The 27052-nt window shown below is 36.2% G+C and overlaps 1 protein-coding gene across 1 annotated transcript in view; it reads left to right on the top strand.

The window, feature by feature from the left end:
- Positions 1-27052, top strand: part of CFTR (CF transmembrane conductance regulator) — a 207158-nt gene that overhangs the window by 58266 nt on the left and 121840 nt on the right. Inside the window, exons 7-11 of the mRNA XM_055420807.2 lie at positions 2920-3045; positions 6377-6623; positions 7979-8071; positions 15057-15236; positions 21406-21597. Coding sequence (XP_055276782.2) covers positions 2920-3045; positions 6377-6623; positions 7979-8071; positions 15057-15236; positions 21406-21597 — 838 coding nt within the window. The remainder of the gene's footprint in view (positions 1-2919; positions 3046-6376; positions 6624-7978; positions 8072-15056; positions 15237-21405; positions 21598-27052) is intronic.

Raw genomic sequence — 27052 nt, 5'->3', positions numbered from 1 at the left:
TTCATTCTTTTACAAGTGGCTGACCAGTTTTCCCAGCACCACTTGTTAAAGAGACTGTCTTTTCTCCATTTTATATTCTTGCCTCCTTTGTCAAAGATAAGGTGTCCATAGGTGCGTGGATTTATCTCTGGGCTTTCTATTTTGTTCCATTGATCTATATTTCTGTCTTTATGCCAGTACCATACTGTCTTGAAGACTGTGGCTTTGTAGTAGAGCCTGAAGTCCGGCAGGTTAATTCCCCCAGTTCCATTCTTCTTCCTCAAGATTGCTTTGGCTATTCGAGGTTTTTTATATTTCCATACAAATTGTGAGATTATTTGTTCTAGTTCTGTGAAAAATGTCGTTGGTAGCTTGATAGGGATTGCATTGAATGTATAAATTACTTTGGGTAGTATACTCATTTTTACAATATTTATTCTTCCGATCCGCTAACATGGTATATTTCTCCATCTATTAGTGTCCTCTCTGATTACTTTCACTAGTGTTTTATAGTTTTCTATGTACAAGTCTTTTGTTTCCTTAGGTAGATTTATTCCTAAGTATTTAATTCTTTTCGTTGCAACAGTGAATGGAATAGTTTCCTTAATTTCTCTATTTTCTCACTATTAGTGTATAGGAATGGAAGTGATTTCTGTGTGTTTATTTTATATCCTGCAACTTTACTGTATTCATTGATTAGTTCTAGTAGTTTTCTGGTAGAGTCTTTAGGGTTTTTTGTGTAGAGGATCATGTCATCAGCAAACAGTGAAAGTTTTACTTCTTCTTTTTCAATTTGTATTCCTTTTATGTCTTTTTCTGCTCTGATTGCTGTAGCCAAAACTTCCAGAACTATGTTGAAGAGTAGTGGTGAGAGTGGGCACCCTTGTCTTGTTCCTGACTTTAGGGGAAATGCTTTCAGTTTTTCACCGTTGAGGATAATGTTTGCTGTGGGTTTGTCATATATAGCTTTTATTATGTTGAGATATGTCCCTTCTATTCCCACTTTCTGGATGGTTTTTATCATAAATGGATGTTGAATTTTGTCGAAGGCTTTCTCTGCATCTATTGAGATAATCATATGATTTTTATTTTTCAGTTTGTTAATGTGGTGTATTACGTTGATTGATTTGCGGATATTGAAGAATCCTTGCATTCCTGGGATAAAGCCCACTTGGTCAAGATGTATGGTCTTCTTAATGTGTTGTTGGATTCTGATTGCTAGAATTTTGTTAAGGATTTTTGCATCTATGTTCATCAGTGATAGTGGCCTGTAGTTATCTTTTTTTGTGGGATCTTTACCAGGTTTTTGGATTAGTGTGATGGTGGCCTCATAGAATGAGTTTGGAAGTTTCCCTTCCTCAGCAATTTTCTGGAATAGTTTGAGTAGAATAGGTATTAGCTCTTCTCTAAATTTTTGGTAGAATTCAGCTGTGAAGCCGTCTGGACCTGGGCTTTTGTTTGCTGGAAGATTTCTGATTACAGCCTCTAGTTCCGTGCTTGTGATGGAACTGTTCAGATGTTCTATTTCTTCCTGGTTCAGTTTTGGAAAGTTGTACTTTTCTAGGAATTTGTCCATTTCTTCTGGGTTATTCATTTTATTGCCATATAATTGCTGATAATATTCTCTAATAATCCTTTGTATTTCTGTGTTGTCGGTTGTGAGCTCTCCATTTTCATTTCTAATTTTATTGATTTGGTTCTTCTCCCTTTGTTTGTTGATGAGTCTGGCTAGTGGTTTGTCAATTTTATTTACCTTCTCAAAGAACCAGCTTTTGGCTTTGTTGATTTTTGCTATGGTCTCTTTTGTTTCTTTTGCATTTATCTCTGCCCTAATTTTTACAATTTCTTTCCTTCTACTAACCCTGGGGTTCTTCATTTCTTCCTTTTGTAGTTTCTTTAGATGTAGAGTTAGGTTATTTAGTTGACTTTTTTCTTGTTTCTTGAGGTGTGCCTGTATTGCTATGAACTTCCCCCTTAGCACTGCTTTTACAGTGTCCCAGAGGTTTGGGGTTGTTATGTTTTCATTTTCATTCATTTCTATGCATATTTTGATTTCTCTTTTGATTTCTTCTATGATTTGTTCATTATTCAGCAGTGTGTTGTTCAGCCTCCACATGTTGGCATTTTTAATAGTTTTTCTCCCATAATTGAGATCTAATCTTACTGCATTGTGGTCAGAAAAGATGCTTGGAATGATTTCAATTTTTTTGAATTTACCAAGGCTATATTTATGGCCCAGGATGTGATCTATCCTGGAAAAGGTTCTGTGTGCACTTGAGAAAAAGGTGAAATTCATTGTTTTGGGGTGAAATGTCCTATAGAGATCTATTAGGTCTAACTGGTCTATTGTATCATTTAAAGTTTGTGTTTCCCTGTTAATTTTCTGTTTAGTTGATCTATCCATAGATGTAAGTGGGGTATTAAAATCTCCCACTATTATTGCATTGTTGTTAATTTCCCCTTTCATACTTGTTAGTAATTGTCTTACATGTTGCGGTGCTCCTATGTTGGGTGCATAAATATTTATAATTGTTATATCTTCTTCTTGGATCGATCCTTTGATCATTATGTAGTTTCCTTCTTTGTCTCTTTTCACAGCCTTTGTTTTAAAGTCTATTTTATCTGATATGAGTATTGCTACTCCTGCTTTCTTTTGGTCTCTATTTGCATGGAATCTTTTTTTCATTTTTAAAATGAGATAGTCACCTCCCTCAGAAGATTAGGCATAGTATATGACATGTATCTAATACATGTGTCTTCACATGGGAGGCATTTACTGATTGATAGTACTATTTTTGTTACTGTGTATTTGATAATAAAATAAACATCCATCTGTTTAATAAAAGAAATTTGGCTTTTCTTAAAAGCTTGGGCAGTTCTTAGTGGGCAGTTTGACTTCTTTTTACTCAGTATTTGATTTGTGAATGAAATAATTTACAGAGATCAGAGAGCTGGAAAGATCAATGAAAGACTGGTGATTACATCAGAAATGATTGAAAATATCCAATCAGTTAAGGCATACTGCTGGGAAGAAGCAATGGAAAAAATCATTGAAAATCTAAGACAGTAAGTCATTCCAAAAATTTTAATATCTGTTGAATTAGTCAATTAAGGTTTAACATATTTAAAATGAGTATGTCACAGTGGACTTCAGCTCATATTTGAAATTTATGACAACCAAATAGTTGTGTTAAATTATATCAATATTCATGTATTAATGGTCTAATGTCATTTTCATGGGACTGCCATTTTACATAGATGAGCTGTTTTTGCACTACAAGGATATCTTACAAAAGAACTGCCTATTTGTGTTACAGCCGCTTAATAGACTAAACTAATGATCATGATGGTAGAGGCTGAATGAAACCTTAAATAAAACTGCTAGAGTAAAAAAGATACGACTCTGAACCAAATAAATGATTCTCTAATATTACAACTTCCTTAATTTATATGTTATGGCTCATGAAAAGCAAACCAAAAAAAACCCCTTCTGTTTGTTTAAAATGTGTTTGTTCTTCCTTTACTTAAGAGCAATGCCAGGGTAATATCTATAAATTATGTTCTATAAACCCTCCACTTGAAAAGTCAATTCAAGGAATGAAAGCTGCCGCCTGAAGTAGAATCAGTACTTGGCACCCATCTTGCTCTCTGGTCTTGTTTTGCCTCAGATAACCTTCCTTTCATTGGTTAGTAAAGATTATAGCCAGCAAAAAAGTATAGCACAGATTGGGATACTGTTACTGAGAAAATTTCGGACACGATATAAACCAAGGTATTTCTGTGGCTCTAAGACTATTTTTCTTTAGTCAAGTTCCATGTTCTACAAATTGCAATTTAAAAAAGGGTTCTAGGAGACTCAGTGGGCATAGATCTTCTGTTAAAGGGCAAATAATTTCAGAATGAATTAGCTCATGAGAGTTTCATAGGAAGAAAAGATACTAAAGAGAAGAGTTCCATTTTAGATGATACCAGTATGATTATCAGGGATTCAAGCTGCTGAGTCCAGTAGACAGTGGTAACTGAGCTGCAGGTGTGTGATTGGAACAACAAAAGAGATGCTGAAATGGTAAGTCCTTTGCCATGTAAATAGAAAGAGTAAAAGACTATTTATTGCCCAAACATGATTGGTCACCTGTTTTTATTATGCCTTTCAAGACAAATCCAGGAAAGGAATTATATTTTCTTTCCAGAAACATCCGTAAAGATCCTGCTTAGTTGGTTGAAATTTTTCTCTTTAACAACTGAGTTAGCTCTCAAGGGTCACTGCTGAACTGGGTAAAAGGCTATGCAGTGCTCCCTGAAAATCTAATTCTTTACTGCCCTCTGGTAATAAAGTCACTTTCAATTATTTTTTAATCATAATAAGATAAAATGTTTTTATGACTCAAAGTGTTAGTGTTATTATTATGGAGAATACTGCTTTCTGGGTGATTCTTATATCAATACATGTTCTTGAGCCCATTATTCTTTTCTTGTAGTTATCATTCCTTCATTTTCCTCAACTGTTTATAATATACAAAAACAGTTTTGACAAATTTATTAACATTTTGGTAATCAGTGTTTTCTAGCATTAAAAAAATATAAGCCTAGCCAACAGTATTCTTCTTTCAGTTGAAGATTAGAGAGACACATAAGTTCTAAGTGCCAGTTCCTGTGTTGTCATCTATAGTGGCGACAACTCCACAAGGGAGATGTTACATTTCTCTTCGGTAGATGTGGATCCTGTAGGAACAGAGGGAAGAGCAACTTGCTTAAGATGGCATAGCTATAACCAGCAGAGCTGAGAGTCACACCCAGTTAGATTCCAAAATCATAATCTGCCTTTAGTGCCAAGTAATTAAAATAGGTAGCTAAACCGCATTAGACTAGGAATCATGATGTAGGTTGGGAGCACTGCACTTCATTTTCTTCATCAGAGTGCTGAGGATTACATTTTTTTTCAGACATGAAAAAAAGATTTCGTCTGAATTCTACCACTTGAGAGTGAGAACTTTTCTGAGTTGTACAAGCATGTGGAACTAGCACCCAGATGCTAGGCACAGCTATCGCTCCCTCCCACCAGCATGCTCTCCTTGTCTGTCTCATCTCTGCTCTTTCCCTCACAAGAGCTGAATGGAAGGATCACAAGTGACTCCAGTTTTGATGATCCTGTGAGAGTGGGATGAAGGTCGAAGGAAGCATTGTCCTCTGTTCTTGCCAGCTCTGCACTCCCTGTTTTCTGCCTGTTGGTGCATTTAAACCTCTTCTCTGTGTGTGTTGAAAAAATAGTTCACATTTGCAGTTCAGAATAAAAAAAAGTATGATTGCAAATAATTATCCTGAAAGGAGAGAGGGTGGATGCACTATCTATTCTCTTGTAATTTCCCAAGAATTACTGGCAGCAATCTTTTTTAAAAAGATTCTGGAGGCCTACTGCAGACTCAGTCAGTATCTCTGAATGGTGATCCTGATACACTGCGTTTTAGAGTTTCTCAGGTGATTTTTACCTGTGCTAAGCAAGTCTTGAGAACCACTCCTCTTTGGCTCATACGTTATTTTCAAGGTTCTCCAAAGCCAAACCAGAACTTCTAAAATGTTGACAATCCATTAGGGAATCCCAGAATTGTCTTTTCCTTCTATAAATCTTTCAACATTATTCTCATATCAGTACTAAATTACTTAAAACACCAATCAACCAATAAAAAATTACTAGTCTCATTAATCTACAAATTAATAATGATATGAATTAAGATATAAAATAATATAATAATTATGGTAATAATTATTGAGATTATTTAAAAATATTATTTATAGGTATTATATGCTGGTTTATTCATTATTCAGTTCAGTTCAGTTCAGTTGCTCAGTTGTGTCCGACTCTCCGCGACCCCATGAACTACAGCACGCCAGGCCTCCCTGTCCATCACCAACTCCCGGAGTACACTCAAACTCATGTCCACAGAGTCGGTGATGCCATCCAGCCAGCTCATTCTCCGTCGTCCCCTTCTCCTCCCGCCCCCAACCTTTCCAGTCTTTTCCAGTGAGTCAACTCGTCGCATGAGGTGGCCAAAGTATTGCAGTTTCAGCTTTAGCATCAGTCCCTCCAATGAACATCCAGGATTGATCTCCTCTAGAATGGACTGGTTGGATCTCCTTGCAGTATAAGGGACTCTCAAGAGTCTTCTCCAACACCACAGTTCAAAAGCATCGATTCTTCGGCGATCAGCTTTCTTCACTGAGGCCCAGAGAGGTTAAATAACTTGCTCAAGGTCACACAGCTCATCTAGTGTAGAACCAGGATCAGAACACAGAAAGCTTTTGAGAGTCTATGTGCAGATTTTTTATTGCAAGATGTCTGATAGTTTGGAAAGTATATAAGCACCCCAAATCTTACTATTTGTTTGTTTGTTTTTTTTAGAACAGAACTGAAACTTACCCGGAAGGCAGCCTATGTGAGATACCTCAATAGCTCAGCCTTTTTCTTCTCAGGGTTCTTTGTGGTATTTTTATCTGTGCTTCCTTATGCACTGCTCAAAGGAATCATCCTTCGAAAAATATTCACAACCATCTCATTCTGCATCGTTCTGCGCATGGCAGTTACTCGGCAGTTCCCCTGGGCTGTACAAACTTGGTATGATTCTCTTGGAGCAATAAACAAAATACAGGTAGTGTACCAAAATGGGTCATCTGACTCAGTGAATTTAGAACAGTTTAGAACTTTTGTCACGAGCAAACTCTCTAGGGATGAATTCTTGGCCTTGGACCTGTTTGATGCACAGTATTTCCTCTCGTGATGTCTGTATGTGGGCCAACAAGCCCTTGTAAAGCCTAGTGAAATAAAATGAAAGCCCGTGGGGTTTTAGTCAGAGAAATTGAAGAAGATATTGTTTCTGTATTCTGGAGATTATTATTCAAGTAATCAATCAATAGAATAGTTCTAATGAACTTGGCAAATGTGCAAAATCATGGTGGCAGATTCATCAGGAAGTTATAAAATTTTCTAGCTAATGCTAGGAATGTTTACCTTAAACTTTTCTAAGTATTTTTCTGAACAGTGTGATGGATGAGAATGACACTGTATGCCACATTAATTACCTTAAAATCTCAGCATGCTGACGTAGTTGTTAATTTTGAAGAGAAGTTCTAAAGTCTTTAAGGTAATAAGACTCAATTTATGCCAAGCTAACAGAATCACCACCAGGAACTTGGATGTGGTTATAATTTTTAGAATTAATATACAATTTAAAATGTTTCATTATACAGTTTTGATATATACTTAAATATTTAATCCAGAAAATAAATCACTGTGCCATAAGTTTAAAAAAACGAGGGTGAAGGGTGAGCCACTTTCAGGTAGTTCTGACATTATTTAACCTAGGCCAGAGTTTGACTTCCCTGGTACTTCAGTCGGTAAAGAATTTGCCTGTAGTGCAGGAGACCCAGGCTTGATCGCTGGATCAGGAAGATTCCCCTGGTGAAGGCAATGGCAAACCATTCCAGAATTCTTGCCTGGAAAATCCCATGGACAGAGGAGCCTGGCAGGCTACAGTCCATGGGGTCACAAGAGTGGACAAGACCTAGCAACTAAACCACTATCAGAGTTTGCCAATGGTGGACCATGGACCTAATGAAAGGAGGATGCTATAAAGATGAAAATACTAGTTTTCTCTCTCTTAATGTTGAATTGAGGCAATTAGTGGGTAGTTCAGGTGTGCTTTATAAATTCATTACCAAGGTTAACATGTAGTCGAGTACAAGGATGAGTCAGTGGTATATTAAAATTTAATATATAAATAAGTTCTTTAAAATGTCACATATTTAAAGAATGCATTTATAATATAATCAATCCTAGTACTTGACAATTAACTTTAGAACACTTCTAAAATTATTTTTTAGGAAAAAATTTCTAGCATAATGCTTAAAATACAAAATGCAGCACTTATTAGAGTTTAAATAGAAATAATAATGGATTAACACTATCCTAGTTCTATAATATGTTTTTGCTTTCTTTTATAAACAGGATTTCTTACAAAAGCAAGAATATAAGACATTGGAATATAACTTAACAACTACAGATGTAGTGATGGAGAATGTAACAGCCTTCTGGGAGGAGGTCAGAATTTTTTGTTTGTTTGCTCTAAATATTTAAGCTTTTCTTATTTGTGATTCTGGTTTTCATCTTAATGGTTAATAAAGTTAGAATGATGATAGAATTGTTAGAACTGAAAGAGGAATCACTCCACTTATTTTGTAGTTTAAAAGGTAGAGGCCCAGGAATATTAAATATGACAGACAGGCCTCTTCATGTTTTTCTAAGTCATGTAATTTGTTTCACATAATAAATTAGGAAGTAATGCAGTGCTCATAGGTTTTGAAGCCAAATTGAGCTGGAATTGAGTACTGGTTCTACCGTTTACTCTCTAATGCAAGTTACTGAATTTTGTGGAACCTCTGGTTCTCCATCTACAAAGCGGGAATATTAATATATACCTTACAAAGTTGTTGTGAAGATTGACTGAGATAATGGAAAATATTCAGCATAGTACCACACACATAATAGTTCCTCAGTAAATGCTACCCTCTCTGATCTCAAGTTCCAGTCCAATGTGCTTCACATATACCAGTCAACATGAAGATGTATATGGGATAGACCTATGTATTGTTTTCTACTATTTTCATTTATTTTAATTCACTATTAAAAATTCTCATTTCTCATGGTCAGAAAAAATGTTATTAATGATTTTTCAGCTGCTAAAGGACTAATATTTGATTATTGAGAAGACCAGTGGAGTTCCTCTTTCCTTATCACTTTTTCTGTTGAGTAAACATAGGCATTATGAAACCAACGTTCTATTTCTACATATTTCACAATATCTTAAACTGGTTTTATTTATATAAGTAAGTTGACCCTAAGGGCGTCACTGTAATTCATTTTTTAAGATAGAGGTAAGAGAATAATTCTTTATCTGCCTGGAAAAATTATGGAGGAGTGTGTGGATTAGACTGATTTTACTTATTTGATTTTAGGAATTTCAAATGCCCTTCTAGACATAAAGAAAAGCAAGGAGTTTGGCAATACAAACCATTGTTTTTCAAATCTCCATCTCATTCTTCTTTCATCTAATAAAATAGATAGCATGTTTGAGCCCTTACTATGTGTCAGGTACTAGATAAGCACTTTACATGTTTTGTCTTATTTCTTACAACAGTCCTATGATGTAATCTTAATATTTCCATTTTTCTGATAAGGGAATGGAGGCTTAGGAAGGTTATAGGACCTGGCTCAGCTCACGTACCAGGCAAGGGATGAAGCTAGGTTTTGGACCAAATGTCACGGTCTACAACCCTTTCACTGAACCATTGCCTTGCATCTGGCTGTATCCTCACTCTCCAGACTCTCACTGTCACCTAGCAAATTCTGGATACTCCTTGATAGATATTTACCCAGGACAGTGGTGATGGTTAAACCTCTCTCATCGTGTTTAAGACTTCAGCACCCACATGATAAATCCTTCCAATATCGTCCTCAGAACTTCTATTTACAGTTACTTCTTCAGAAGCTTCCTCTCATGCTCATATGCTGAGCGTGGTGAGTGCCGAGACTTATTCCACTTTGGAAATGTCCTGCTCTGGAATCTCTTTCTCAGGTTAGAATTTCCTAATCCTAACTCTCTCAGTCTCTTAAATCCCACCTTTCAGTTCAGTTCAGTTCAGTTCAGTCGCTCAGTTGTGTCCGACTCTCCGCGACCCCATAAATCATAGCACGCCAGGCCTCCCTGTCCATCACCAACTCCCGGAGTTCACTCAAACTCATGTCCACAGAGTCGGTGATGCCATCCAGCCATCTCATTCTCTGTCATCCCCTTCTCCTCCCGCCCCCAACCTTTCCCAGCATCAGAGTCTTTTCCAGTGAGTCAACTCGTTGCATGATGTGGCCAAAGTATTGCAGTTTCAGCTTTAGCATCAGTCCTTCCAATGAACACCCAGGATTGATCTCCTTTAGAATGGACTGGTTGGTTCTCCTTGCAGTCCAAGGGACTCTCAAGAGTCTTCTCCAGCACCACAGTTCAAAAGCATCAATTCTTCGGCGATCAGCTTTCTTCACAGTCCAACTCTCACATCCATACATGACCACGGGAAAAACCATAGCCTTGATTAGATGGACCTTTATTGGCAAAGTAATGTCTCTGCTTTTTAATAGACTACTTTACTGCCTTCCAATTTCATGAAGATTTCTAGTCTCCTTAGTTCTCCCTTTCGGACTCCTCCTGGTTTAACCTCCACCAGTCACGTCAGTTGTTCCTACAGCAGCACCCTCCATCCCCTTTTCTTTTCACCGAATTGTTTGCTATAAGATATTCATTTGACAGCTTTGATGAAGGGGGTGCTATCTGGGAAAATCAAATACTCTAGTCAGTTATAAGTTTTATATAGTTACTGTTTCAACTTCAAATGGGCCTGTAAACTTTCTTGGGAAATGTTTTCATTTGTCTTTACTTAATTTTCTTTACCATTTCCCTAAAAGCTATTCCAGATTTTTACCAGTTTCCTGAAACTCCCAATGTCTTCCAGGATCTGCTCACCCCCAGCAGATGGCCTTGACTTCTGTAATACAGAGGGAAAATATATAGATGCTATAAAATATATAGCATCATGTATGAATGCTTACAGCTTCTTTCTTCACCCTTGAGATTGTTATTTTCTTCTTTCTTGTCTAAGAGAAGGATGTATGATTCCCCCTGCCCTTAACTGAACTATTGTTATCTTGCTTCATCTTCTCAGGACATGGGACCAGCAATTATTTGCTCTCTAGAAGCTCAATTCCTTTTTTTTCAACTGACTTCTTTTAATATCTAAATATTTTCAATTTAAAGAAATTCCTTCTCTGACTTTTGCCCCTCACCGAGCCCCATCATCCAAGCCTTATCATTCTCCTTCCCTTTGCCATTAAAACTGTTCTTACTTCCTCATCTTTTGACTTTTGCCTTCTGCAATCTGGATTCTGTCTTTACCCACGCATTAAAACTGTTCTTTTGAAATATTTATTTAACTTAGCTTTAGTGAACCACTGTTTCCATGTAATCTTATATTCCAACCATGACTTCTCAGTCTTGGCTGCCTGCCTCTTAAGTGGCGATTGGCCACAGGGTCCCCACCTCGGCTTCCTTCTGGTATCTCATGCTCTCTGTGGGTGACTCAGCCCAGGCTCAACTGACATCTATGTGCTGATGACTCTCAAAGGCAAACCTTCAGCCCCAGTTCCTTTCCTGAACTTCATACATTATTTCCAAATTCCCTTCAAGGTCCTCAAACACTTCACATTCATCACTTCCCAAGCTTCACAAACCAGCTTCTTCCAGTGTCTCCTATGCCTCATTTGATGATTTCACCACTCACCCAGTGACTCAAGAGGCATGTCCCTGATGAATTATATATGACTACTCCCTCACTTCACACCTGTGAGTAGGAACAGTTTCTATTTATGTATCAGGAAGCTGAGCTTTAGGGAATTTAAGTAACTAGAATAAGATTATACAGCTGGTTAGGACATAAAGGTCAGCCTAGGCTTCTCTGACTCTAAATGTTTTTTCTGCTCACCATTCTGTCTCTAATGAAAAGAATGGACTACTGCTTTACTGTATACAAAATACTTTCATCTATATTACCTCACTTAAGATCCTCAACAATCCAGGAGCCTAAAGCTCAGAATGTCATAATTTATCAGTTATTATGCAGCTAGTTGAAAAGATGAGACAGAGGCTGAAATAAAGACAAAGGATACCATAATCATTTCTCTCACAACTACAGGGAGCTTGTAAACACAGAACGTGTTCAGCCATAGTAGGGATCAAATAAATAAGATCAATACTGAGATTCCATTTTCACTTACAAAACACAAAAAAAACAACAAAACAAAATAAATCTCAAATCAACATTGTTGATGATGGTTCCTGAAATCTAGCACTCTCATACCTTGATGGAAGATAATTTGAAACTACTTTTCCAAAGTCTTGGAATATTTGCTATACCTTTGCTCTGGAAATTTCCCTTGTGGAAATTTATACTAAAAAAAAACCCAGATATTTGTTCCAAGATTTATAGCAGAGTACACACATCACAGAATTAAGTTAAAAAGAAAATAATATAATGTAAAAAATGAGAACTATTAATATTTATAGTTTATCCATACTCTTTGATACTATCCTGCAACTTAAAATTATATTAAAAAGAATGTTTAATGGTATGTGAAAATATTTGTGATTTATATTGTAAGTCAGAGAAAGAGGATCACAAAGCTCATGTATAATTTTTCCTTAATGTTGTAAAATTATATATGATTTTACATATATGTGAAGGAGTGGAGGGATCTCACTGAAATGTTAAACATGATTTCTCCTCAGTGTTAAGACTACAGCTGATTTATCTTTTCTTCTTGCTGCTTTTATCTGTTTTCCAATTTTTCTGAAGTACGTTTTTATTTCTGTAATCAGGAGTTAAAGTTAAGGTTAAATTAAAATAAAAGCAACCTTCCATTGGTCCAAGTGTTTATTGGATAAAAGTCCTGTTGCTAAGCGTGGAACATGAGCCCCTTAACAGTCTTCACTACCCACTTTATTGAAGATATCCTTTGTCATCTTACTATATATATTTACCTAGCCACTCACCACTCCTGAGGTGTATGTTGTCCTTTTAAGCCTAAATCATCATGCATGCAGGTCCTTCTTCCTGGAATGCCTATACTATTTCTTGATCTTGTGAAATACCACCCATATCCTTCATAGCCTGATACTGTGTTAATTACTTGGTCAAGCTCCAGACTGAGTAACTTGCTTTTTTAATGTGCTCCTGTAGGACTTGGTGTGAGTTTTCAGTTGTAGCACTAAACACGTTGCAATATTAATATCTGCCCATTTGTTATTCTCCTATGTGAGACTTTTGAAGTGGTGATGCTCAGTAAATGTCTAGTAGATAAATAAGTTAATAATAGAATAAAAAAGCCTTTGTCTCATTCGAAGAATTTTCATTGCCTGCTTCTTAGCTTTGCTTTTAGTTATCTGATGACCGAAAGAGATGTTAGCCATCCATCTCATAAGAATTCAAGCCGTAGTCTTAAACCTTAATTGCTTATGTATGACCTAAAGTTTTGATAGTACTGAAAATCTGTATACCTCTGATACATTTTAAATTGACTTATGAATTTTATACATAGGTTTAAGAGGTGGTAAAGAATGTAATTCTTGTCTATTGTATAGTGTCTTCATATGTTAAATGGATTTTTGTCAAAACTTGGGAGCTGCCATTTCAGTACTTTCAATTTCATGAAAAATAAATGAATTTAGAGAGTCAGGTCTCATTGCTAAGTCAATCAGATAAATATTACTTGCTTTATTCAGGAAAATGTAACTTTAAAATGCAGATAAGAATTTGTATTAATTTATTAAATTACTAAAATTAGATAATAAGTTAATTAAAATAACTTGTCCTTCAGTTCATCTCTGAAGCCTGATTCTGAGATGACAGGACACATAGATGCCATCACTTTGAAATCTGGTGAAACACGATGTTACCTCCTTCAGTATTTCTGGCTTTGCTTTTATGGGATCCCCTCTCGGAAGAAAATCATTCTCTTACGTTCCCCATGTTTGTATCATGGAGTGTTTTACACTCCAGAAAGGACGGCCTAGCTAAACTTAGGATTGGTGAGAAGGCTGCCTCTTCTCTGAAGGGAGAAGCAGAAAGTAGGAAAGAGAAATGACAAAGAGCAAACAAATTCTCAGGTGATTAACTTTAGGAAGGAGTGCTTTGGGATGCTGAGGTTGTGGAAATGCATTCTCTTAAAACTGTGTGAACTATTACCTTCCTCCTGATCACCTGCAGTGCTGTGAACTGTGATTTGAAGACTGCTCAGATGGCAAAGAATCTGCCTGCAATGCAGGAGATCTGGGTTTGATCCTTGGGTTGGGAAGATCCCCTGGAGAAGGGAATGACTACCCACTGCAGTGGACACGACTGAGCGACTTCACTTTCACTTTTCACTTTCCACTTTCACACATTGGAGAAGGAAATGGCAACCCACTCCAGTGTTCTTGCCTGGAGAATCCCAGGGACGGGGGAGCCTGGTGGGCTTCCGTCTATGAGGTCACACAGAGTCGGACACGACTGAAGTGACTTAGCAGCAGCAGCAGCAGCAGCAGCAGCAGTATTCTTGCCTGGAGAATCCCATGGACAGAGGAGCCTGGTGGGCTACAATCCATGGTGTCACAAACAAGTTGGACACGACTGAGTGACTAAGCATATGCACGCATTCTAACGCGTCCCATAGGGCAGTACAGAAGCAGGGAGCGTTCAAAAAAGAATTCCTTCTTCCAGCACTTTAGCAAAAATGGAATCCATTCAAATAAAATGCTACTATCATCACATTTACACTTAGTAATAACTACTAAAATACTTTGAGCTTCTCAGAGTAAGGTGCCAGTGTGTTAGAAGATTTGGGTTGTAATTCCACTCAGGCCTACTACTTAAATGACTTCAGTTACTTAACCTCTCTGAGTCACAGTCTACAACTTTGAATGAAAGAGTTTATAAAGTCTATCTCATATATTGTTACTCTGCTGAAGATTGAATAATTATGTGTATTTATATAGATAGCTAGCTATCTTTAATTAAATTTGATGGTGAGCAACAATCAGCAATTGAAATTATTATTATAATTTTGAAATATTTTGGATCATGTGCTCTAGAAATCATGTACTATAACTTGTGTGCTATAAAGTATGGACCATGTGCCATGTGCTCTTCAAACTAATAATACCTAATGTAAATAGCTATTGAAAATATTGGGCTTCCCTGGTGGCTTAGCTGGTAAAGAACCTGCCTGCCAATGCAGAAGATGCAAGGGATACAGGTTCGATCCCTGGGCAGGAAGATCCCCTGGAGAAGGACGTGGCAGCCTGCTGCAGTATTCTTGCCTGGAAAATTATATGTACAGAGGAGTCCATGGGGTTGTAAAGAATCGGACACAACTGTACCCTCACACATACACTGAAAATATCTGAGAAACATACCTTCTTATTTACTGTGTTTTTTCTTTTTTACAGGGATTTAGTAAATTATTTGAGAAAACAAAAGAAAATAATAACAATAGAAAAATTTCCAATGGTGATAACAGCCTCTTCTTCAATAACTTACTTCTCGGTGCTCCTGTCCTGAAAGATATCAGTTTCAAGATAGAAAGAGGACAGTTGATGGCAGTCGCTGGATCTACTGGAGCAGGCAAGGTAGTCTCTTTTATACCTCAGATGAAGATGTTAACCTGACATCTTTTCTCCTTTCTTTTTCTAGTTTGTGAAAGGAGAATATTTGGATACTGTGTATAATTATTCCACTGATAGCGTCCTCTAGCCTTTCATTTCTTCCTGTTATCTTCAGTAACTTTTTCTTTTATATATTTATATTTTGGGCATCACTCAGTAGAGTGTCATGCACATAGATGGTGAGCATAATAACTTTGTTGATCAAGTAAAGCATCCATTTTTGCCAAGCTGTGGCACAGACATTTTCTCAGACTTGGTCCAGGAAAGTCATGGCTTATATTTTACTTCAGTAACCACATGGGCAAAAGATCCCCATTTTGTTGACACAAGAATGTTTTTGGAGAATGGACTCAGGTTCGCTTATGATTTATTATGAGGGAAGATTATTGAGTGGGATAGTTTTTTGATGGCAATACATAGGAATGTTTATTTATTCTGTACCGATCAGCCTTCCACTCTACCTCATTTAATTATAAACCATGGATATTTGGAGATACATCTGACAAAAATTAAGAGGTTAAAAAACTAAAGAGTCAAATTTCATTGTCAGGAGAAGACTTTATATTAGTCTCCAATGATTTGAGCTATTGTTCAGATAATGATAAACACTTGTTCTCTTTATCTGGGAAATATATTCAAAGGGCATGAAGGAATAGAATCAGAGATAAGAAAGGGTCTCTTGGCTTTGAAATAGACTACTTAAGGATAATAGATATTTGCTTTGGAAGTCTATTAAAAAGATGTTCTATAACTATAATTTTAGCTACAGTACTTTCTAGAAAAATTTAAAAAGTTTAGTGTCCTCTTAAAACTCTTCAGAATACTTTGATGAAAGAAAAGGAAGAAGGAAGGAAGGAGCAGTACCACTGTAAGATAAAAATGTAAATAAAAACAAATTAAGAAATATCCCTGAAAAATAGTTATTTATTAATATCTAGTTAAAGAAGAACCACATTTTAAAGAATTTAGTCTGAGACTTGGGAAACAAAATGCCATAGAAAATTTCTAGTCATTGAATTTGGTGTTCATAATTGTAGCAATATACAATTTGCTTATTTCTTTCTCCATATGTGTTTTCCCACATATAAAATAGGCCTTTCAATAAAACAGCTATGGTTGTGCATCATCTTCTTCGAAAAATGTATTTCTTCTTAAAGTGCTACTTTTTCCTTCTATTTCTTATATAACTAGAAATTTTCACCATTAAAAGAAAATGATACCATAGGAGGATTTGCTAATAAATCACAGATGACTTGACTCAGAATGATTGCTTATGAGAAGATAGTAATTGTGTTTCACAGAATTTTTTAAAATTAATTTTATGTGTTTAAAATTACTTCTTTGAAAGGTGTAAACAAATAGCTTTGGAATTACAAATTATAGGACTTAACCAGCAATTAAATTTCAGGTAACTCTATTAAGAATTGATGAGCAGATAATTGCTGGCTGGAGTTACAGCTACATCTTCTGAGAAGCAGATATGAAGACAGAGTCAGATGGAGGCAGTTGTTCCTTAGGAATAATTAAACCCCTCTGAGAAATAGAGTTTGGCAACTAAGTCTAGGAGGGTGTCCTTTCGTTGCAGTAGGGATGGAACATTTTATACTCTTATTAGATAAATGATCTAGCTAAATTATTAGATAGAATAATTTCAAATACTCGCATTTCAAGATAAACCCTGAACCATTCAATTTGGTAATTTGTGGATTAAAAGCCTTAAAAGTAACCAATTAACAATTCTCTTTGTATGACCTACCCTAGTATGTTTGCAGAGATTTTTATATGAAGATATTCATCCCATTGTTTCAATAGCTGCAAATTGGGGAAACTCCGAAATATCTAATAATAGGGGATTGATTAGGTAAATTTTGGTGTAGTTATATAATGGCATGTTATTCAATCAGTGTACATACGTATGTGTATGCATACTCAGTTGTGTCCCACTCTTTTGTGACCCCCATGGACTGTAGCCCACCAGGCTCCTCTGTCCATGCAATTTTTCAGCATGAAAACTGGAGCAGATTGCCATTTCCTACTCCAGGGGATCTTCCTGACCCAGGGATCAAACCCTCATCTCTTGCATCTATGGTATTAATTTGTGGATTCTTTACCACTGCACCACTTGGGAAACCGCTGTATTCAGTCAGTATAGGGATGTTAAAAATGACTCCGAAGGATATGTATATTATGCTATTAAGAAGGGCAACAGATTATAAAATATATGTACATTATGATCTGTATTTTACAAAAGCGTATATATATGTATTTGTGTCTCTGAAAGAACATTACGGGTCTAGTTGCTATCTCTGAGATTATATCTCTGGATTTTCCAAAGTTTCAAGAATATATATTATTTTCTGAATAAAACAATAAGATCAGATATAAGGATTAGATAAGGAAATATAGAAAGCCCTTGATGCAGTACTTGAAACAAAGTACTACTTAATAAATGGTAGTTGTTTATATTATTGTCATTAAAACTTTGTAGAAAAGCAAGAAAATGCAGATAAAACAAAATATGAGGGGAAAAATACACATTTTTCCTAAATTCACCTCTTAGGGATAATGAGGTAAATATTTTGAAATATTTTTCTTCCAGAAATTTTCACATATCTGTATATTTATAAAAACCAAAATGGGATTATTCTCTAATACTATATTGTAATTTATTGCTAAGTTATTTTTGTATAAATGATATTGTGATGGCATTCTCTATTATCTGTAAGTTGATTAATTTGTAATTTTGTGCATTTTATAATTTTCTGATGAGTAGTTTCTCAGACTGGGTTTGCAGAGTCAAAGAGTTTACAGATTATAAAAACCTACATTGTAATTTTTACTGGAATGTTTAATTTTTGAATGAAACACACGTCTTAGTCTTTTTTTAAAAAAAGGCAAAGTTTAATTTTATCACTTTCCGCTGTTACTAACATCGAGTCTGTAAGGGAACTGTGTCTTCATAGTTTTTATATTCCAAGGACTATCATAGTATAGCTAGTATGTAATAGATGTTTGATACAAATTTATTTAATTGAATATTTTGGAAAATGGATTTTGGGGGGTTTCTAATCTACATTAATTATCCTTCATTTATGAAAGCTCCTTGAATTATTTTAATTAAGCAATATTAGTGTAAGAGTCTATACCTCTGGGTATCTCTACCTGAAAGCTGGCTTATGGCATCTCCCCCAGGGTGTGGGGATTTTTCGTTCTTCTGTTGTCTGTACCATGGAAGCAGCTCTGTGGCCTTGCTGGCAACCCTGACACACCACAGTCTCTGTATTCTGCCCTTACTCTGGAACTGTTGGCTTGATCTTCTAATAACTGAGCATCAGATGTGTGGAATGGCTTTTGGCTTCTATTTTGGCTTACATTTTAAAATAAGATACAAAGTCTGCAATGTTTTATCAATATTTTGCATTATATATATATATAAATTCAGATTAACTTTGCATCTCTCAAAATACCAAAACATTGATAAATATTATATATTAATATAAGTTTATATAGATAAATATTGTTAAATATATATTTAACCTTTGTATTTAATATAGATCCAAACATATTTAACCTGTATATTGTGTATACGTATATATATGTGTGTATACATATATGTGTTTGTATATATATATATTCATATAATATGTGTGTATATATTTATATGTAACAGATCCATTTCATTGTTGGGGTTTAAAAATCTGTTCTGTATGAAAATTTCACTTATAGTTTCAATTGTACAGAAGAATTATATGTAGAAATAAGGAATTTGATGATGGACATGGAAGCCTGGTGTGCTGCAGTCCATGGGGTCTCTAAGAGTTGGGCACAGCTGAGCAACTGAACTGAAGGAATTTTGGATATTTTCCATACACAATAAGAATTTTAAAATTTACTGAAATAGGCATCACAAAAGTGCCTATCTCTTGATCCTTCTTTCTTCCTAATATATTTCAGGTGGTATTGTTATTTATTAAAATTTAAAATGTATAAAAATTCAAGAATTTTCTCTCACTTCTCTTTCTCCTCTGCTTATTTTCCACTTTTCACCATTCTTTCTCCCAACTCAGGCAGATACTCTTGTTAGTTTTTTGAATGTATATAATTTTATATGTAGTATTTCATTGTTTGGTTAGGCATTTATAATGTAATGAATCACCTATTGATTGACAGTTGGGTAATTGCCAGTATTTTGCCAATACGAAGAATGACGCTATGAATAATATTGCATGTATGTCATTTAGCACGTCTACTAGTATTTTTGTATATCTGCCAAACTTTCTTTACTGAAGGCTGCATCAATTTGTGCATGTGTGTTACAGTCCATGTAGATTGTAGGTTTATTTCCCCACAGCATCCCCAGCATATGTTATCTAACATTTGAATTTTTTCCAGTCTTGTTGGGTAAAGTCATATGTCAGTGTTTTTTTAATTTGCATTTCTCTTATTAGGAATAAAGTACAAACTTTATCATATGCTTAAAGGTCACCTCTATTTTAATTTTTGGTGAAATATCTGTATACTTTGTACTGTTGTCTGATGAGTTATTGGTATTTTTCTTTTTGACTTTAATATCACTCAAGAGGGAAATTATTCCTTTGTGTCATATAACTTGCAAACATTTACTTCAGTTTGATGTTTTTTCCTTTTGTTTTCTGTGCCCAAGTCTTTTTTTCCTTTTAATGTGATTTTTTTTGAATTTTATGACTTCTGGATTTTGATTCATATAGAAAAACTTTCTTACTCCGTGGTAGTTGTTTTTCTTTTCTTTTAGACATCCTTCAATGTTTTCTTTAAGTATTCTTACAGTCTTATTTTTGTACTTATTCTTTGACCTATTTGAAATTCATCATGTATTGGGTGTGGCATACGGCTACAATTTTTTGTCTGCCCTCCACATGGCTGTTCAGTTGTCCCACAACATATACTGAATAGTTTGTTTTTCTCCACTCATTTTAGATGCCATCTTTATCAAATATTAATTCTTTTATGCATTTAGATCTACTTTTGTAGCTTTAATTCTATTCCATTGATTTGTCTGTTTATGTACCAATGATTTGCTTTTTAAAGTTATTGAGCCCTTGTTTAATATAATGTATAATATAGTGTATCATGTTGCAAAGAGTCAGACATGACTAAACAACAATGTCATTAAATTATTGAGTAAAATGTTTATATATATGTATATATATATAAAATGTCATATGATAAATGTTTTGAAGATAAAATAGAAAGATTGATAAGGGTGCAATTTTAAGCAGTGGAGGCCTCATTGAAAGGTAACATTTGACAAAAGCTTGAAGGAGGTGAGAGGTTAGGTCATATGGCCATCTGGGGAAGAGTCTTCCAGGTAGGGGGTGGAGCAAATCCTTGAAATGGGACTGTCTGTCTAGTTCACAGAGCAGCAGGGAGGTCAGTGGGGTCGACCCAGAGTGAGCCATGGAGAGCAGAGCTGTCAGAGAAGTAATGGGGGCGAGACCATTACATTTGGGCCCTGAGAGCCTTATAATGGGCCTTGTAACGAGTTAGGCTTTTTTTTCTGAGAACCTTAGAAGCCATTGGAGGGTTTTAAGCAGAAAAGTAACATGATCTGACTTACATTTTGACAGGGCCACTCTGAGAATAGACTGTAGGAAGACAAGGGTGGAGCAAGGAGTTAGAAAATTAGAAAGCTATTCTATTTATTCTGGCAAGAGATGATGTTAGCTTAATCTAGATAGTAATGGAAGTAGCAGTCAGATTCTGGACATGTTTCCAAGAAAGGTACAACAGAATTAGGTTGAACAAGGCATGTGAGAAAACAAATGAGCACTCAATAAATGTCAGTTATTACTGATTTTTCCCTAACCTCTACCAACCCCATCCCAACAATCTGAACTCAGCATCCCATCTCTGTGAGCCTCTAGTGTAACATTTATCACATTCTATTGTAATTGCCTCTTGTTCCCCTTTGTATCTTTTGTGCATAGCAGCATACCCAAAATAAGAAGTGCTTCATAAATTTTGAATTGAATGAATTAATTCAGAATCTTTAAAAATTAGGATACCTATGCTTAGGATGACAGTTCGTGGCACCTGAATCCTGAGAATGATTTGATCAAATGATTTGACTTAATAACACTGGATTTATTTCCAGACTTCACTTCTCATGATGATTATGGGAGAATTGGAACCTTCAGAAGGTAAAATTAAGCACAGTGGAAGAATTTCATTCTGCTCTCAGTATTCCTGGATCATGCCTGGAACCATTAAAGATAACATCATCTTTGGTGTTTCCTATGATGAATATCGATATAGGAGTGTCATCAAAGCATGCCAACTAGAAGAGGTAAGTAATTATGTGAAAAACTTCTGGTTACGCATATGAAACCTTCAAACTACCTAAATTATATATTTAATGTTTTAATCAGTCTACATATATTAATCACATTTCTACTATGAGTAAACTACTGTGAGTAAAGAAATTGATAAAATATATGGCTTCTGCTATAAGAAGCCTGCAGAAACATAAAGATACAATTCATTTTTTAATGAATTTAATATACAATTCATTTTTTAAATGGCAAAAATTTTGTTCACTTATTAGTGAGAAAAATGTCCTCAATGGGCATTTGTATAGGATGTATTTTTTTAAGGGTACTTCAGAATTACGTAAGAGAATTTTAATTATTTTAATAACACCATAGCCTAAAGAAACAAACATTGACCTGCTGATAGGGAATCTGAGATAAAGTTGTGATTATATCTCATCCTTTGACCTTAGACATGTAACCATATAACCTTTAGTGTCTGTAATCCTCTGAAACAGTGGCAAAATTATGATCAATCACTTCATAACAATATTGAGGACTGAGTTCATCATCTAGAAATACAGAAAGTATTCCAAGTAAAGCCAATATATGGATCTTGTACTATTCAGCACGTAAATTGTATGATAAAGGGTTCACACCCTGATGGCTCAGTTGGTAAAGAATCCACCTGCAATGCAGGAGACCCTTTTTCAATTCCTGGGTCAGGAAGATCCCCTGGAGAAGGGATAGGCTACCCACTCCAGTATTTTGGCCTGGAGAGTTCCATGGACTGTATAGTCCATGGGGTCACAAAGAGATAGGACTGAGCAACTTTCACTTTCACTTTTCACCCTGGTAGCTCAGACAGTAAAAAATCTGCCAGCACTGTAGGAGACCTGGATTTGATCCCTAGGTTGGGAAGATCCCCTGTATCTTAATGGTAGGAAAAGCATCATTATGATGTTAATGGTAGGGAAAGTATCATGTTATGATGTTTGTCAGCGGTATTGCCTGAATACTGATCTTGATTCAAAATCACTCCTTGATAGATGGCATTTGATACTAGTTCAGTTCAGTCGCTCAGTTGTGTCCGGCTCTTTGCGACCCCATGAATCACAGCACTCCAGGCCTCCCTGTCCATCACCAACTCCCGGAATTCACTCAAACTCATGTCCATCGAGTCGGTGATGCCATCCAGCCATCTCATTCTTTGTCGTCCCCATCTCCTCCCACCTCCAATCCCCCCCAGCATCAGAGTCTTTTCCAGTGAGTCAACTCGTCACCTGAGGTGGCCAAAGTATTGGAGTTTCAGCTTTAGCATCAGTCCTTCCAGTGAACACCCAGGATTGATCTCCTTCAAAATGGACTGGTTGGATCTCCAGTAGATCCCTTTAAATCAGCTTCTGTGAAAAAATTGCACTGGGAATAAAATGAAGCTTAAAATACAGTGCATGAAAAATAGGAAAAAAAAAAAAGGCTGATTGTGGATTAGATAGAAACTACAGTCCTTACAAAAGAGAGCTACATGCTTGAACAAATGACTCTTTATGTATATACGGACTCATTCAACAGTAGCTTTTAAAGGCTTCTTTCTCGTATTTTCACATACTCTGAAATCATAATGAGAATAAAAGCTATTCTGAAAAATATTTGATTTACCTTGAAGAAAATATTCTTCATTCCTCAAAAGCTCTTCTTCCAAGAATAGTATTTCACAACCTGGAGGTTGGAACATTCATTAAATTTGTTATTAAAAAATTCTGCATGTTTCTAGAGAAGTTAGGTATTTGTCTATGAGGGGCTAGGCTGCAGGGTGAGAGTCAGTGTCCTGCAAGATAAAGTATGAGCTCTGTTTATTTATTAGTGGAAAGGTGTTGGAAAGTTTCTGGTACCTTTATTTATTTATTGCTTTTAAATACATCTTTTCTCATAGAAATAGTTTTATAAATGCTATCCTAACTCACCCAAGTAAACTTGTAAACATATATTTAATTTAAGTATGGCGAAACTATAGGCTTTTCAGGTATCACTAGTGGTAAAAAGAACCCACCTGCCAATGCAGGAAACATAATAGATGTAGTTTTGATCCCTAGGTCAGGAAGATCCCCTGGAGGAGGGTATGGCAACCCACTCCAGTGATCTTGCCTGGACTGAGGAATCTGACAGGCTACAGCCGAAAAGGTGGCAAAGAGTCAGATGTGACTGAAGTGACTTAGCACGTATGCATTCAGACATGCATGGCATAGCTATGTTCAGTTCAGTTCAGTCGTTCAGTCGTGTCCGACTCTCTGCAACCCCATGAATCACAACACGCCAGGCCTCCCTGTCCATCACCAACTCCTGGAGTTCACTCAAACGCATGTCCATCGAGTCGGTGATGCTATCCAGCCATCTCATTCTCTGTCGTCCCCTTCTCCTCCCGCCCACAATCCCTCCCAGCATCAGAGTCTTTTCCAGTGAGTCAACTCGTCGCATGAGGTGGCCAAAGTATTGCAGTTTCAGCTTTAGCATCAGTCCTTCCAATGAACACCCAGGGTTGATCTCCTTTAGAATGGACTGGTTGGATCTCCTTGCAGTCCAAGGGACTCTCAAGAGTCTTCTCCAGCACCACAGTTCAAAAGCATCATTTCTTCGGCGATCAGCTTTCTTCACAGTCTAACTCTCACATCCATACGTGACCACGGGAAAAACCATAGCCTTGACTATAGACAGACCTTTGTTGGCAAAGTAATGTCTCTGCTTTTTAATATACTATCAAGGTTGGTCATAACTTTCCTTCCAAGGAGAAAGCATCTTAACTTCATGGCTGCAATCAGCATCCACAGTGATTTTGGAGCCCAAAAAAATAAAGTCTGACACAGTTTCCACTGTTTCCCCATCTATTTCCCATGAAGTGATGGGACCAGATGCCATGATCTTTGTTTTCTGAATGTTGAGCTTCAAGCCAAACTTTTCACTCTCCTCTTTCACTTTCATCAAGAGGCTTTTGAGTTCCTCTTCACTTTCTGCCATAAGGGTGGTGTCATCTGCATATCTGAGGTTATTGATATTTCTCACGGCAATCTTGATTCCAGCTTGTGCTTCTTCCAGCCCAGCGTTCCTCATGATTGACTCTGCATATAAGTTAAATAAGCAGGGTGACAATATACAACCTTGATGTACTCCTTAGTAGTAGTAAATTCAGAGGTATAGGTACGTAATTTGTAGAATGAACATTTACTATCTTCTGAATACTGTGCTAGGTTCTGAGAATGCCAAGGTGAATAGGATGTGGTCTGTTTTCTAAAGAGTGCATAATAAAGTGACCTGTATTTTAATGAATTGTTGTATAGTATGTGAATTGTATCCTGATAAAACTGTTAAAATAATGAGAGAAACAGGGTAAGAGTAAAACCATATTTTTTTTTCTGATTCCATGACCAGCCTTAAAATTATTTTTAAAGTATATAATTCATTGTAGTTTTTTTTAACATATATGCTCAAGGTTGTATAACCATCACATTTTCAACTCCTCTAAAAGAAACCTCGGTTAGCAATCAATTTACATTCTCTCATCCCTAACCCCTCTACCTAACCGTAAGCAACCTTTCGTCTCTAAAATATTCCTATTCTAGATATTTCACATAAATGTAATCATATAACATAATTTCTGTGCCTAATTAAGCTTTTAAACTAGTAGAAATTAGAGAGTCTTAATTTTGAAAACATTTATTGAGACATTTTATTTTATGAAAATATGAATAGAACAAAATGTATATACTTTGGAATTTCTTGGACCAATAGGAAAAGATATCAATGAAGAATGTAAGGTTACTCTAACAGGGAAAAAAAGAGGCATTTCTAAAGGAGTGAAAGGAGAAATCTGGGTCTGCTAATGATGAAATAACCTTCCGAGTAGGCATTAGGCCATTCTTCTGATGGAACGATTCCCTGCGGAATTCTAATGGTGACAAGAATGAAACTTATGGTGTTGGAGGAATTTTTTTAATTAAAAACATTGGAGTTGCCAGTAAAATAGAGAGAAGGTTAGGTATATGAGAAGTGAAGATTGATGAGTGATAGTCACTGGGTTGTTGAGAAAATTAAATGAGATAAATAGAAAGTGCTGAACACAGCATTTGGTGCATATTTGCCACTCAGTGAACTGTAGCTAATTTCTGTTTCCTTTGGAGGTAGAGAATACTGCTAGATAGCGAGACACAAGGCATGTGTCTCAAAGCCAGTTCTTGTTAGTGAGTGCTGTGGAAACAAGTGGGGTTTGGCATAGTTGAAGAGAACCATGAATCAGAATCATGAAAAGTCATCAGTATGAATTTTGATGTTGACAAAAGTAGTTCTGAGAGGAAACTTTAAAAGTGGTCATCTGTAGTCGGTCTGCATGACCAAAGTAACAGAAGTTGGAGTGTTCTCTGGAAGAAGACAGTTGGCATACAATCCTGAAGGTTTGGAGCGTTGGCTCATTGGTTCCATACTCCAGAAATGGCCATGGGATTGGGAGGTGATTCCAGTTTCTCTTTCCCTTTCGGATCTCACAGCATGACTTCTGTGATTACCAGACTCTGTTCACTGTGGTGGAGTGCAGAATGAAAACTTGATTATTCTTTCACTTAGAGAGCTTATAGGCTGATTGATGGAAAACATATACCAAGAGACCATTTCAATATAATATAGCAAGTGTTGCGATAGAAGTTCTCTCGGCACTACAGAAGCCCAGTTGAGGGCTTTCAGCCTGCCTGGTCAGTTCAGGGAGGCTTTCTCTAAAAACAAACACCTTGAAGGATAAGTAGAAGGAATTAAGGAAATTTTAATGGAAAATTTCAATTTTCCATTTCCATTAAGGATAATGGAAAAGATATTCTGGACGGAGAAAACTATGTGCAGAAAAACCAGACATGAAACCACTTGGTTAGTACAGGGAACCACAAGCATCTTGACAGAATGAGGGTGTAACTGGGGGACAGTAAGTAAGGAATGAAACTGGAGGGCCATGTCTTGGGAGCTTGTGTACAAGTCTCAGGAATTTGGTCTTGGAGAGGTTTAATCAGGGGAGTGATGTAATCAGCTTTGCAATTTAGATATATCTCTTTGACTATGAAATGTGAAGCAGAATTAAAGTGGATGTGATTCGAACTTTTTTGGGGTAGCAGAAGGAACAGAGATTTTGAAATCTAACAGGGTGGGTTGCTGATGAACATTACTTAACCTTGCTGTATACTGAGTTTTATCCTCTGCAATGTGAAGATATTATTACCTAATTTGTACAGTTTTGTGGATTCTTCTAGCACATCGAAAGCACTAAATAAATCAGTGATTATTATTATTATTAGTAGTTGTAGTACTGTTTGTTATTTTTACTAGAAAGGGGAAGACTAATAGGAAGTTAGTTCAATAATCCAGCTAATATCAACGATGGACAAGAAGAAACAAAAGTAGTAGAGGAATTGCGAGAAGATAGGAATCTCTTTGTGTACTATTTGCATCCTTACAAATGGC

This window comes from Moschus berezovskii, chromosome 3, assembly GCF_049115385.1.
Source record: "Moschus berezovskii isolate FMDL1 chromosome 3, NW_MosBer_1.0, whole genome shotgun sequence".
NCBI lineage: Eukaryota > Metazoa > Chordata > Mammalia > Artiodactyla > Moschidae > Moschus > Moschus berezovskii.
Note: the sequence above shows the minus strand (reverse complement) of the source record. Positions and strands in the feature narration are given on the sequence as shown.